The sequence below is a fragment of the Petaurus breviceps genome, unplaced genomic scaffold, assembly GCF_028583685.1.
Source record: "Petaurus breviceps papuanus isolate PSGF00001 unplaced genomic scaffold, PetGlider_PUasm1.0 90692, whole genome shotgun sequence".
Taxonomy (NCBI): Eukaryota; Metazoa; Chordata; class Mammalia; order Diprotodontia; family Petauridae; genus Petaurus; species Petaurus breviceps.
In genome coordinates this window covers 2,437,024-2,452,143 of record NW_027187313.1, presented here as the reverse complement: position 1 = coordinate 2,452,143, position 15,120 = coordinate 2,437,024, and the positions used below count along the sequence as shown (strand labels likewise).

Here is a 15,120-nt window from a genome sequence, read left to right as displayed (position 1 = left end):
AGATTGCTCCCAAGTATTGATTTGCTTCCTTGTCCAGATTGCATGCATATTTAAAAATGTTTAAAGAAAAAAAGTAAAGTTTAATCTTTGAACTTAATACTTAGAAATATCTTCTTAAATATTTGTTTTGATAGAGAATCTTAAAATGATGGCTAATTAAGCATACTAACATGCTGTCATGCCTTTTCTTTTTTCATTTTCTTATACAGATGTGAAAGGGCCACCCACTCACCGTCTGTCATGTGGCCAGTCTCCCTACACTGACACAACAACATGGGAGCGGAAGTATTGCATACTCACAGACAGCCAGTTGGTGTTGCTCAACAAAGAGAAGGAGGTGAGATGGGTGTTACTGAGGGGAGATGCTTCTCATTCTGGAGATAAACAACAGAAGTTTCGTACTTATTGTATGATTTATAACATACTGGAACAAAAATGAAACCACCCTGTTTGGTCATTAGGCAGTGTTAAATAGTGGAACATAGAACTTTTTGCTGCTGAAAGTTGATCTGATCTTTTTTTTCCCCCTGATAATTTGGGGTTGTTTTTGTCTAAAATGGTTAAACATTATATCTTTACCTCCAGCTTTTAGAATCCCTTCAAGACTCAGCTGAAATGCCATCTCACAGGAGACCTTTGCCTGTCCCCTAAGTATTTGAGCCTTTCCTCCCAGAGTTGCCTTCTGTCTACTCTCTATACATCCCATATGCGACTAAAATATATGTACATTTACACATATACACATATCCAAATATCCATATACATACATGTTGTAAACCCACTATAGCATGTTAATCCCTTGAGGACAGGGACTGTTTTTTGTTTTTTCTTTGCATCCCCAGCTTTTGCAGACAATAAACACTTATTGCCTGCCTAAAACCCCCAGGCTAGTGAATTCTGCGAGAGAATATTCTTAGTTGAGTTAGGTTTTTTCCCCCAGAGCTGTTTTTTTTTTCCTGTTAGGAATAAATCTTCTAATTTTCCACCATTATTTTTACTACATTTTACTAAAAAAAAATCTACATTTTTACTAATACTTTTCTACTCAAACATTCATGCAGCTGTTTCTATATACCATGCAGTGCTACAGCAAATATTCTAAATGAATATTGGTATAAGCAACTTCTTGTTATTATCTGTAGCAGCTTAGGAAAGTGATTTAGTATATTTTAGTAATTTGTAGTTATAATACCAAATCTTGATTTTAACCAAACTATTCTAGTTGAAAACACACTGGATGAAGATGTGACCAACTTAAGTTGGAATGTTGGACCTACCGCTTACCCAATTTTGTGGGCCTATTTTCCCCTATAAAATGTAGATAATTGGCTAGCTGATAGCTTGAGTCCCTTTTTCCTATAAATAATATGGCCTATTTAATATCATACTGCTTATTCCTTTAGTTTTTTTCTTTTCATCGAGCTGCTGAGAAGCCTTAAAATGAATTGACACTCCTTTCTGCCCTACCTCACCTTTCCCATAGGAAGTGATATAAGAATGAGTCTAAAGACAGATGAGCTAAAGAAGAAACAAAAAGTTTGATAATACAGATTCTTAGAAAGCTTTACAAATCTTACAAATTTTAGAAAATTTGGTCCCTAAGTATTTGGAACTGACTGTTTTAATTAAATTAGAGATAAAGTCAGAGGATCATGGATTTAAATCTGGCAGAGACCTCATGAGTCATCTAGTCCAATCCCCTCCTTTTATAGATGAAGGAGCTAAGGTCCTCAGTGGCAAATGACACTCCTGTGTTCATACAGATAGAAAGTAGCAGAGGTTCAATTTGAATCTGGTTCCTCTGACTCCAGATCCATTGTTTTTTTCTATTACACCACATTGAAGAATTTCCTTTTATGTAGTAAGGTGACTTTAGGTACTGTACATTACTATTATGAAACTTAATAGTCTCTAACTACCCATTTCCCCAAGGTCCCAAAAGGTCTTTAACATAAATTTGGAGAAAAATTCCTTTTCCTTACTATCTCCCCTTATTTTGTGCTTTGTCAGGTTGTTGATTCCAAAGATAAATTAGGGAATGCTCAGAAAAAAAACTTAGTTATCCTTAGTAAACTCAGTTAACCACATGAGCTATGTCCTGGGCTACTTAAAGAACTGATATTCTTACATAAAAGGAGATGTACCATAATATTAGAAATAGATAAAAGTACTAATTTTTAAAAAAGGGGGGGTGGATAATAGGAGGGAATCTAAACTGATGAGCCTGATTTGCATTCCTTGCTGAATTCTACAATGTATTATTAAAGGCATAGTTTGTTAACATTTGAGAAAGGGAAGTAGTAATCTCTAAAAAGGTAGTCAAGAATGTCAGATAAATCTAATTTTTTTTAAATATAGGAACATAAAATTGTAATATTTAGAGCTGTAAGATACCTTGAGAACCATCAAATCTAAACCCTTTATTTATTTTTTTGCTTTTTGGAGGGGGAAAGGTAGGTCAATTGGAGTTAAGTGACTTGCTTAAGGTCACACGGCAAGTTTTGTGTTAAGTGTCGGAGGCTGGATGTGAACTCAGGTCCTCCTGATTCCAGGGCCAGTGCTGTATTCACTGTGCCACATAGCCTCCCCAAGAGGGCTCATTTTTTTTTTTGTTTTGTTTTTGGTTTGTTTTTTTGCTTTTTGGAGGGGGGAAGGCAAGGCAGTTGGGGTTAAGTGACTTGCCCAAGGTCACACAGCTAGCAAGTGTTAAGTGTCTGGGTCAGATTTGAACTCAGGTCCTCCAGACTCCAGGGCCAGTGCTCTATTCACTGGGTCACCTAGCTGCCCCTAAACCCTTTATTTTATAAACTGAGGAAATAGACCCTGAAAGTTGAAGTGGTAGGGTAGATAGGCAGGAAGTAGAGGGGAGGGTCAGGGAGGGAGTGGAGGGAAGGAATTTTTCCTTTTTTCAATTGAGAAAACTGAGGCAGATAGAAGTTATATGACTTGGGGCGGGGGGAGTGTCACACAGCTAATAAGTGTCTGAGTTTAGATTTGAACTCAGATCTTCTGTCTATATTTTCTGTGCTGGCTCTGTACTGACCCACCTAGATGCCTGGCATAGCTGAGTTGCTAGATGTTAGATAAAATGATGATAAACAGTAGTATACCTGAATTTCTGCAAACATGATGGCTGTCTTCATAAACATAGGACAAAGAAATCAGTTAAGTTCAATCAAAAAAGGACCTATTATAGTCTGGTCACCTGTACAGGACACCAAGGATAGAGAGACAAAAATGAAATATTCCCAACTTCAAGGAGCCTACATTCTTGTTGGAGGAAACAATATATGTTAAGGTAAATAAGCACAAAATATAAACAAAAAAAATGCCAAGTCATTTGGGGGCAGGGAAATCAAGAAAGGCCTTGGGTCAGAGGTTGATTTGATTTGGCACTGTTTGAATGACCAACTACAAAACATAGTTATCCACAGACCGATGTCAACTTGAAAAGAGGTCTTTAGTGGAATCCTTCAGGAAATTGTCATATCTTCTAAAACCTTTTTTGAGTGACTTGAATAAAGGCTTGGAGAGTATGTTTATCAAATTTTCACATGGCACAAAGGTGAGAAGAGTAGCTAACACATTGAGAACAGAGTGAGAATCTAGAAAAACTCAACAGTTGAAGTGGACAACTTGTAAGATGAATTTTAAAAACAATTCTATCTGTACAAGATAAGGAAAGGGGTAGCTAGACAAGAGTTAAATCTGTTAAAGCCCACAGATATTTTTCAGGTTATAACTCAATATAAGAGAACAATGTGATAAAACAACCAAGAAAAGGATTGTGTTTTGGAGCTGCATGAAGTAAATCCAGAAAGAGGAAGGTAAGAGCACTTCTCTGCTCTGTGTTAGTCAAATCACATCTGGATTGGGTTCAATTTTTGGCCACCACATTTTTGGAGAGTTATTGATGACCTGAATACATCTAGAGATGAACTACCAGGGTGAAGAGACTGAAAAACATGCAATACAAAAATTAGTTGTGGGAACTTGGTTTTCTTAGCTGGAAAAGTCGTAAGGAAAATGAGTGGGTATATTTCAGTACTTGTGGAAGAAGATTAGAGCTGTCCTGTTTACCCTCTAAGGATGCAGAGCTTGGATCCAAAGGTGGGAGTGATGATGAGACAGGTGTAGTTTCTTTTTTTCTCTTTTTTAGTCTTTTATTTTTCCACAGTTAAGTGTAAAAACAATTTTTAACTTTCAGTTTTAAAACTTTGAGTTCCAGATTCCTGCAGGGAGTTAGGGGAGGTCATTCAGAAGGCAAGCAATTTGATAAAGGTTATATACATGTGTAGTCATGCAAAATATATCCATAATAGTTGTGTTGTGAAAGAAAACATAGACCAAAAGAAACTCAAGAAAAGTAAAGTAGAAAAGGAGTTCTTCAATCTGTATTCAGCAGGTGTAGTTTCAATGGAAGAAAAAGGTTCTGACCATCAGAGTGTTCCCAGAGTGAGATGGGCAGCCTGGGGAAGTGGCAGGGTCCTCCTTAGGAGAGCTCTTCATGTTTAGAATAGAGACTACTTCTCAGGTGTACTGCAAGAAAAGGGAAAGGAAGGGAATAAGCATTTCTACAGCACCTGCTGGGTGTGCCAGACACTATGCTGAGCTCTGTTACAAATATCTCATTTGATCCTCATACCCACCTGTGAAGTAGGTGCTATTATTACCATTTTGTAGCTGAAGGAACTGAGGCAGATGGCGAGGTTAAGTTGTAGAGAGTGGTCTTGTTAAAGTAGAGACAAATGATCCTAAGGTTCCCTTCAGTTCTCTGGTTCTGTTTGCTCAGGAGTGGAAGTCTTAATTTCCTCCAACTTGGTATTTAAAAGAAGGACATACAAGAACTGCACAAACTTTGCCCAAGTGATAAAAGTGAATTGAAAAAAAGTTGAATGCACTGACACAGAAGGGTACATTCTGTCCTTTCTACATTTGGAAAAGTGGGTTAAGTCTCTTTTGGCAAAGCAGTATATGAAGCCATTGATACGACTGCTTCTGCAATGACAAATTGAGTGTTCTGATAATTCTTCTAAAACTCCTGACTGACTTACTTTGGGCCTACAGGAAATGATAGAAAAAAGAGTTAAAAAATTTCCAACTAAAATGGTCTAACAACTGTTTTAAGCCCTAATCAAGTAATCATGGGGTGCTTATTACTGCGTTAGATCAATTAAGAGGGTTCTGTGAGGATTTAAAACGAATCTTTAGCTAGGCATACAGTTGGAATGTGGGAGGATTATATTAGTCTGCAGCACCACTCGGGTATTAAGTCAGTATGTGGCATCTTTTAATGCTCTCTTACCCTGCATGTTTCCTGTTAGAAATGCAAAAAAGTCTGTTTGGGGTGTATACATGGGAGGAGTGTTAAATACACCAATTATCAATTTGTGAATATAGCAGAAGACTAAATCCAGGCAGTATACATAAAGAAGAGCCTGCCAAGATGATCACCTTGAGAAATGACTCATTGGCTTAACAAATTGAGCCAAATAGACATTGCCCATGTGTGATAGAATATGCTTCACTGCCTGAATGCCAGGAAAGGCTCCAGCTGGCCTGGCACCATCCCAGTCCAAAGACAGTGTGGGGGTTGAGGTGGGAAGGGGGGAGTATTGAGATTTCTGAATCCTACTTTCTCTTTGAAAAATAAAGGAATGTACAGCCAATCAGATTAGAGTTAAAAGAATTAGAAGGACTGAAATATCTGGCAGGGACCAGCCAGTTTAAAAAGGCAAAAGAAATCTGGATTTATGTATTTCTCCCCCCTGGCTTTCCATCTGCAGGTCATTTTGACAAGGATAAATTTGATTCATTTTCTATTAATGTAAACTCTGCTTTTGTTTGGAATTTTATAACTGCTAAGTGGGAAGCTCCTGCTGAAAACAAATTGACCCTTATCCTGTTACATACATAGAAAACAATAATTGATATTTGGAATATCCATCTTGCTTTGAAGGACAGTGTTTATGCTTAGATGAAAATCCAAACATGGTAGGCAATCTTTGTCCACTTTTTTTCCACTGACATGGCTGATTCTGAATTAGCTTTTTCACACTCCCTCCTAAATAAACTTACCATCTCTATAAAACCCACATCATGTAGGATAAAGCACTGGGTGTTCTGGTGTCAAGCTAGGCCAAGTAGTGAGATTCTGGGCACTGGGTTAGGTGGGTTGTCTCTCATTGACACATCCACCTCTTCCTTTCTCCTGCATGGCTTTTCTGAAGTTCATCTCATCCAGGCATGGGTGGTTTTTTTGTGACTAATTTATAGATGTATCTAGGTTCTCCAGAGATCGTGTCATATTCTTGCCTCTCTGGTGATTGTGATTTGTGTGTATTTGTTTCCTCTCTTCCCTTATCTCCCTACTCATATTCCCCAGGTATCTCAGGTTAGACTTTATGCCTTCCCTTATGTGAGCTAAAACAGCTTATACTGGATGTCTTCCTTCTTTGTGGAAATATTAAAGTCCAAAAAAAAAATATCTACAATGCACTGTGACACTCAGAATCACCTGTTAACTCTGGAAATTCCCTTCTCTGTTATCATTCTCTTGATCTACTTTTCCCACTGCCTGATATCTGAAGGTGTCCTTTGTCCTCATCATGCTCTCTAATACTTTAATCCCTTCCTGGTTGGCCAGCATATGAACCCTGTTTTGACTTCACTTTTGCCTCTCTTTAAAAAACAGAATTTTGGAAGAACAGATTTCTGAGGGCTATGAAGATGTGTGTTGGCGTGGAACCCCACGGATTAAAAATGTCCAAGAAAAGTTAGCTAAGAGTAATGAGAGGTTTTCAAGAATGAAATTCTGAAGATGCCAAGGAAAAAATAATGTTGATGAATAGAAAATACATGTGGATGTACAAAAAGATAGATGTGGATGCAGAAGGAACTCATTGACTACTCCTTATTTTAAAAAGATATGTAGGGAAGATAGAAGCAAAGATTGATAAAATGACAAATATGGAAATGCCATGGTTCTGCAAGAGTTTTGTCAGGAGCTTTAGCACTCCAAATGAGAAGAGGTTGGTGAAGGGCAGCACAGAAGTAGTTTTGTTTGATTTTATTTATTTTGGGCAAAAGCAGAGAATCCTAGAAGGCACAGGGCACATAGGATGATAATAATGGGTGATGGGCAAAAGGGAGAGCTGCCCAAATAATATTTTTCTTCTCTTTTTGTTTTCTGTGATCAATAGAGAATAATATTTGGATTTTAAAAGGATAGAACTAGATTAAATCTCTAATAAGGAGTTGCTGCCCAGAAGGAGTAAAGAGATTGTTAGAGAACTTTGAACTACCTTTTATCAATCTATCAAGCAGTAAGCCTTGGTGAAGTGTCTCCTCTGTGCCAGGCACACTGCCAGACTCTAGAAATACAAAGATCAGAATTAAACAGTCCCTTCCCTACATGAGCTTACTAAGAGTGGCTCTAGGCTGGGCTTTAAAGGAAGCTAGTGATTCTAAGAGACAGAGGTGAGGAGGGAACCATCCCAGTTATAGGATGAGTTAAAGGCATGGAAATGAGAAATAGAATGTTGCATATCCTGAGTAGTAGGAAGGTTGAAAGGAACTTAAAAGCCAAACAGAAGAGTTTTTATTGATCCTAGAGGCTGATACTAGAACTTCTTGAATGGAGTAGCATCATACCTATGCTTTGGGAATATGGTTGGGTGGAGGATGAATTGGAGAAAAGAAAAGATGAGACAGGGAAATCAGTCAAGAGGTTATTTCAGTAATCAAAGGTAACAAAGGCCTGAACTAAGACAGTAGACATCCATGTGAATAGTAAAGTGTATATGGATGAGAGACATATTGTAGAGGTAGAATCAATAAGACTTAGCAACTGATTGAATATATATATATTTGCCTTTTTTGGAGGGCAGTTGGGGTTAAGTGACTTGCCCAAGGTCACACGGCTAGCTTTTGTGTTGTGTCTGAGGTTGGATTTGAACTCAGGTCCTCCTGACTCCAGGGCCAGTGCTCTATTCACTGCGCCACCTAGCCACCCCTTGATTAAATGTATTTGGTGAGGGAAAGTAAGGAGTTGACTATGACTTTATGGTTTTTAACATGGATGGTTTGAAGGCTGATGGTACACTTGACAAAAAAAAAAAGGAATTTTAGAAGAAGGGAGTGTTTGGGGGGAAAGAAAATTTTTCTTTTCATCATGTTGGGTTTGGGATGTCTAGGGTAATCCAGTTCTAAACGTAAACGTCCAATAAGGAGTTGTTGATAATGCAATTGCAGCTCAGGAGAGAAAGTAGGGCTGGATATATAAATCTGACTTATTTCTATAAAGATGATAACTGAACCTATAGGAGAAAGTGTAAAGAGAGCAAATATGGGAGCTGAAGGCAGACACTTGAGATAGTCTCACAGGTAATGTACAGGATATGGATAAAGAACTAGCAAAGGAAATTGACAAAGATTAATCAGACAAGTAAGTATAGAATCAAGAGATAACAGTGTCGTGAAAAACCCATAAAGTAGAGAGTAGGAGAGGGTAGAAAACAGTGTTAAATGTGGCAAAGAAATCAAGGATGATTAGCATTGAGAAAAAGCCATATAATTGTCAATCAAGATATCATTGGTGACTTTGGAGAGAGCAGTTTTAGTTGAGGGAAGTCAGAAGTCAGATTGTAAGGGACTGAGAACTGAGTGAGCATAAAGGAAGCAGAGGCATCGAATACTGACACTTTAAACTCAACATGCCCCAAACTGAATTCATCTTTTTCTTCAGGCCTCCATTCTTCCTAACTTTTCCTGTTACTGATGAGGGCACTATCATCCATCCTTGGCATTATCCTTGGCTCCTCACCCTCACCCCACATATACATTTTGTTGTCAAGTCTTATTGATTCAACTTTTGTAACATCTCTAATATATTTTCTCTCTTCTTGTCTGATGCTACCACTTACCAGGTGCGATCCCTTGTCATCCACCCCTCAAAAATTTCAATAGTCTTCTGATTTGTCTGCCTGCCACAAGTTTCTTCCCACTCCAGTCCATCTTGCATTCAGTTCTTAAACTGACCTTCATTAAGCACAGGTCAGACCACATCACCCCCATATTCAGTAAACTTCATTGGCTCCCTAAGACTTCCAGGACCAAATACAAAATAGTCAAAGCCCTTCATAGCATTGTCCCCTTGTCCCCATCTTCCAATCTTCCATCTCACTCTTTCCCATTGGTAATCTGTGACCCAGTGACACTGGCCTCTTTGCTTTTCCTTGAAGAAAACACTCCGTCTTTCAACTGTTACTTTTCTACAGCTACCCCCATGCCTAGAATACTCCCTGCCATCTCCATCTTCTTGATTTCCCTGACTTTTTTCAAGTCCCAGATAAAATCTCATTGTCTACAAGAAGAATCCCCTAAATTCTAGTATCTTCCCTCTCCAGACTTTCTCTAATTTATCCTGTCTGTATCTTGTTTGTAGATAATTATTTGCATGTAATCTCCCCACTGAATTCCTTGAGAGCTGGGGCTTCTTTTTGCCTTCGTTGTGTATTCCTAGTGCTTAACACTTTGTCTGACTCATCATGGGCCACACTCAAATGTCTGTTCATTTGACCTTTTGTTAGGAGTCTGGTTGATAATGGGAGGATCTAGACAATAGTTTGAGGGGATCATAGGGTCCAACTTCTCCCATGTGGTGTTCATTTCCCATCTTCTTACCTTATATTGTTGGTTGCCCTTGGCTGGAATGCACTCCCTCCTCCCTTGTGCCTTGTGGATGCCCTTAGGTTATCTGCTCAGCTACACAGAGCCCCCACTGCTCATGTAATACGAAACTGCTTTGTATTATATGTGTATCTTTTCTTCCTTGACATTATGTAAACTCCTTGAAAACAAGGACTGTTTTTTTTTTTTTACTTTTTGGAGGGCAATTGGGGTTGAGTGACTTGCCCAAGGTCACACAGCTAGTTTTGGTGTTAAGTGTCTGAGGCCAGATTTGAACTCAGATTCTCCTGACTCCAGGACTGGTGCTCTATTTACTGTGCCACCTAGCTGCCCCAAGGACTGTTTTATTTTTGTCTTTGTATCCTTAGTACTTATTATAGAACCTTACACGTAGTAGAAAATTAATTAGTGTATGCTCATTGGTTGATTGATTTGATTTGATGCCTAAGTGTATTTTTAGGCAAGAGGGAAGGAGCCAGGAGATAAGGAAAGATGGAAATTAGAGAGAGGAGGGATGACTTCTGAGGCAGTCTGCCCAAGGAGATGGAAGGGGGTAGCTAGGATCAAAGACAGGTAAAAGGGTTTGGCCTTGATGAAAAAGGCTACCTCTTAAACAGAGACTGGTATAAAAGAGGAGGTAGGAGAATGGCTTGATACTAAGGTTTTGAGACGTGGAATAAGGGGGAAAGTGATTGGATTTGCTTTTTAGTAAAGTATGAGGTGTGATCTCCTGAGAGGGTAGTTGGAGGGGTCATAAGAGAATCCTGAGGAGAGGAAAGGTTTGGTTTAACTATTGTGGGAAATGCATTAGAAAATCACTTTTTATTGTGTTGTTATTCAGTCATATCTAACTCTTCATGACTCCATCTGGATTTACTTGGCAAAGATATTGAAGTGGTTTGTCATTTCCTTCTCCAGCTTATTTTACAGATGAGGAAACTAAAGCAAATAGGATCAAGTAGCTTGTCCAGGGTCACACAGTGATGTGTGAGGCCAGATTTGAACTCAGGAACAGGAGTCAACATTCTATTCACTGAACCACCCCATTGCCCATAGAGAATCAATTAGAAAAGAATAAAAACCACAGTCTTCCTCCAGTGAGAGCCACATGAGATTAGATGACACAAATTTTTAGGAAACTCAGTCAACATAGTTGTATGACTTCATCACTATTCAGCAGTGACTGGAAGGGAAGGAGGCAGATGGTGAGAGAGCAGTCTAGAATTGGAGTTTGACCAGGCATGGCTAGTAGTAAGGCAAAGGAGCATTACTTTAGAAATAAATTATGAGTTCAAGTTACCTAGACCAGAGATTCTCTGGTCCTGAATGATGTAGAGAATGTGATTTCTGATCCTTTGTCATTTTTCAGAAATCATATAGAATGTAAAAGGTACTATAGGAATGAGAAGAGAATACTAGAATATTATTATGACTTCATCAAGAATAAGTTATACAAGATTAACCTAATTTTCTTTCTTAACATAGAGTAAATTAATAGATTAGAGGTAAAACATACATAGAGTTTTCCTAGGTTTTAGCAAGGCAGCTGATAATTGATTATTTGTTGTTGTTTGGGTTGGGGTGCATAGGCATGGAGACATGTAGACTGAACAGCAGTACAATTAGTTAGATTTGGAACTGTTTGAATGACCACATTGAAAAAATGGGTCATTGATGATGTATTTCCACCCCTGGAAGGAAGTCTTGTCCTAACTGTCACAGTCTTCTAAGGATCTTGACTTGATAGCCTCCCCTTCTTAAGATTTTTATCAGTGATTTAGATAAGGGCATTGGTGTCAGGCTTATCAAATTTGCAGGTGACACATAGCTGGATAGAATAGCTGATATGCTAATTGACAGCATTAGGGTTTTAAATATCTCAAGTTAAAATAGTGAGTTGAATTGACTAAAATGAAATTTAATAGGCGTAAATGTCAGTTCTTATAATTGGGTTCTAAAATACAGCCTGATAAGTATAAGATATGGAAGACTTCGTTAGATATTTGGTTACTACTGTAACTCAGAACTCATCATGAATTAAGTAGGATATGAGGTTGCATTGAGATGCATGGCTTCCAAGAATAAGGAGGTAAGAAAAAGTTCTTTGCCATGCTCAAACAAAATTTTTGGAGTATGTATTATGTTCTTTTGTGGAAAACACATTTTAGGAAAGACATTGATAAGCTAGAACATCGGTGTCAAAATCAAATAGAAATGGGGCCACTAAACTTGTGGATCCCTGTGGGCCGCATTTTAACTTAAAAATAAAATGTTAATATGTGGTTTTCTATTTATTTTGTTAAATATATCCTAACTCCATTTTGAGCTGGTTCGGGCAGCACTTGAATGTTGCAGCCACAAAACTCAGACATTTCTGATCTAAAGGTGGTGCAGAGGAGGGCAGCCAGGATAGTTATGACTTCATGGTAATGCCATGTGAAGATTGGCTTGGGGAGCTGGTGATGTTTAGCCTGGAGAAGAAAAGTCTGGGTGGGTGAAGGGAAGATGCAACTTCTGTGCTTTAGTCTGTTATGTGAGAGATTAGGTTTATTCTGTATAGAATCAGTGGACAGAACTAGGAGCAAAGGATGAGAGTTGGAGAGAAGCCATATTTAGCTGCTTGGATGTAAGAAAATATGTCCTAGCGATTAGAATTATGCAGAAGTGGAACTGGCTGCCACACAAGGTACTAGAGTTTTTTCTTGCCAGAAATCTTCAAGCTAGTTGAATGCTTCTCAGGTATATCATAGAGTTGTTTTTTTTTTTAAATTAAATTGAGAAAGAAAAACAATGTCCATGTTATAAATGTGTATAGTAAGGCAAAATAAAATTATATGTTGGTCATGTTTTTTTTTTTTTTAAAAGCCTCATTTTGCTATTATTATCATCCCCGTTTTACAGTTGAAGTATTTGAGACAGAAGTTAAGTGACTTGCCCAGAGTCACCAACTGCTAATTGTCTGAGAGGGAATTTGAATTTGGATATCCCTGACTCCGAAGTGCAGTGCTCTATCTAATATGCTGGTTGGAATCAGGAGAAGATATAATATTAACTCAGATAATGTAAAGAAAAATGACACAAAAAGGCAGCTCACATCCCGATCAATTGCAGTGACCCATCTTAGACCCAGAAGACAGATAATAAAAAAGAATAGATAATAATCATAAGAGATAATAATTTTGTTCATTGGTTTTATCTGTTTCTGTTGTTGTAATTGTTGTTCTGTTGAATGTTCAATGTATGGGGAGGTATATTAAGAAATGTCTGTGTTTTGAAAATATTCATGATAGATAGGCACAAGGCTTCTGTATATTCTGCAAATCTTTAGCTCCTTTCATTTCTTTTGAGTCATATTTTGCAATACATTTTTTGTATTTTGTCTTAATCCTTTGCATTGAAGTCACCAAGTTCCAAAGAATATATTGATACATTTGTAGGGTTTTATGGAGTACTTTGTAGAATATTCCTCCCTCCTCATCTCTTACAATAGATACAGGTGACTAAATAGCAGCTGTTTTCATAGTGACCTTTTGGTCTCCAATAAGGCAGTACAAGATGACCCCTTGTCTTATGAAATTGTTACTTTTCTTTGGACACAAGATAACCCAACTCTATTGGCTTCTTTGTTTCTCCAGGGAGAATATGAGTTTTCCCTTTTAGCTACAGTATCCTTTTATCTTCCATTTGCATTTATAGCAAGACTATTTTTATGTGAATCAGTCCCTAGGGCATTATGTCAGCTTGGTCATTGGTTAAGAATGTCACATTTAGAATTTGAATAATGAAGTAAATATTTATCTGTGGTCTAAAAATGGTGTGTTAGCACTTTCATTCCCATTTTCTACCATTTTGTCATTCTCTACAAAAGTGGTAGGGGGCTGCACAAGATTGAAAGCCATTTTGTATTTCTTTGTTTAATAGATTTCTATGTCCAAAGTAATTTATCATCAAGTGATTAGATTACTGGTGATGAGTCTTTATGTATTTAGCAGGATTGGCCCTGAGAAATCACAAGCAAAGTTTGTTTTCAGGAGCCATAATTGAAGGAATTCTATAGCATGGTAGGAGCTGCCAGAAATTAAATCTTCAGAACGTCCCTCTACAGTATGAAGCATTTGAGCAGGACTTTTTGTAAGATTAATATCCTAAAGTGTTGAAATGTGTTGTGATATAAGACTGTTATAAATTAGAAACGATTTTTAATTATTTGGGTATTTGACAAGGCAAGCAAGATTTTTCTTAAATATTTCTCATAGTATCCAGTACTAAATCTCTTGATAAAAGGTAGTCTCTTAAAATCCGAAATTAAAATATCATTATCTTTTTTTCTAATTTAATGAAAAATGTAATTTTATCAAAAGCTTTCCACTATTTTCTAATGATAACTTGCAAAATGTTTTGCTATTTTGGGCTTTCAGTTTTTTCAGAAAAGGAAGAATGGAATTAGAGATCTCTTTGCCAAATTCATAAGAAAACCAACTTCCTCAAAAAAAAAAAAAAAAGGAAAACACTAAAGCACAAAGAACCAGAATGGCATAAATCCATAATGCCTACAGCAGCATGAACAAAGACAGTAGTAAAAGGCAACAACTCTTGTTAAATACAGGGAGCAATGTTGGTAGCATATTATCAGAATTAAAACAGATGATTCTTCCTTTATGTTAACAGAAAATATAGAAGTGGAAAAACAACTGGTACGGTCAGTTATAATCACACTGCCAGGTCATATTTCTTAGCTGTTTTCAGTTATATATTTGGGGCATATTTTATCTGTTATAAAAAATTTTTAAACTTATGCCAAGAAGTTTTTGTTTTGTTCTCAGATTAAAAAGTAAATATGCTTCAGTAGATGCCCTTATAATGAAGGGCATCTCCCATTTATTCTCTATTATCCATTATGATTCTTATCCACAATTCTCAGAAAACCTCTATGCAGCATCTCCCTAATATCTGGAGACCTCCTACTGGTTCTTTTTATATTTCATGGATATTCAGTCATATCTGACTCACTATGATCCCATTTGGAGATTTTCTTGGCAAAGACACTGGAGTGGTTTGCCATGTCCTTCTTCAGCTCATTTTACAGATGAGAAAACTGAGGCAAACAGCATTAAGTGACTTGCCTAGGGGTCACACAGCTGGTAAGTATCTGAGACCAGATTTGAACTCATAAAAACAAATCATCCTGACTCCAGGCAAGGCATTCTATCCACTGTGCCACCTAGCTGCCCTAGTCAAGTGACTTAACTGAGGTCAAAATGGTAGTCTTGCCAGTTAGCTGAAAACACACACATCTACTTACCTGTCTGTCTTAACACTGTCCATCTGTTATCCTCTCCCTCTTGACCTACCTGTATTTCTTTTCATACATTTCTCTTAACGATGTTTCTTTATGCCATTTTAAAGTTTTCACGGGTAATATGCTGAGAC

General features: G+C 37.5%; 1 protein-coding gene across 4 annotated transcripts in view; it reads left to right on the top strand.

The window, feature by feature from the left end:
- The window catches only part of RASAL2 (RAS protein activator like 2), a 334,704-nt gene that overhangs the window by 177,012 nt on the left and 142,572 nt on the right, over positions 1-15,120 (top strand). For all 4 annotated transcript variants that reach the window (XM_069065490.1, XM_069065489.1, XM_069065493.1 and 1 more), the window contains exon 2: positions 210-337. In XM_069065490.1, the coding sequence (XP_068921591.1) occupies positions 210-337 (128 nt within the window). The remainder of the gene's footprint in view (positions 1-209; positions 338-15,120) is intronic.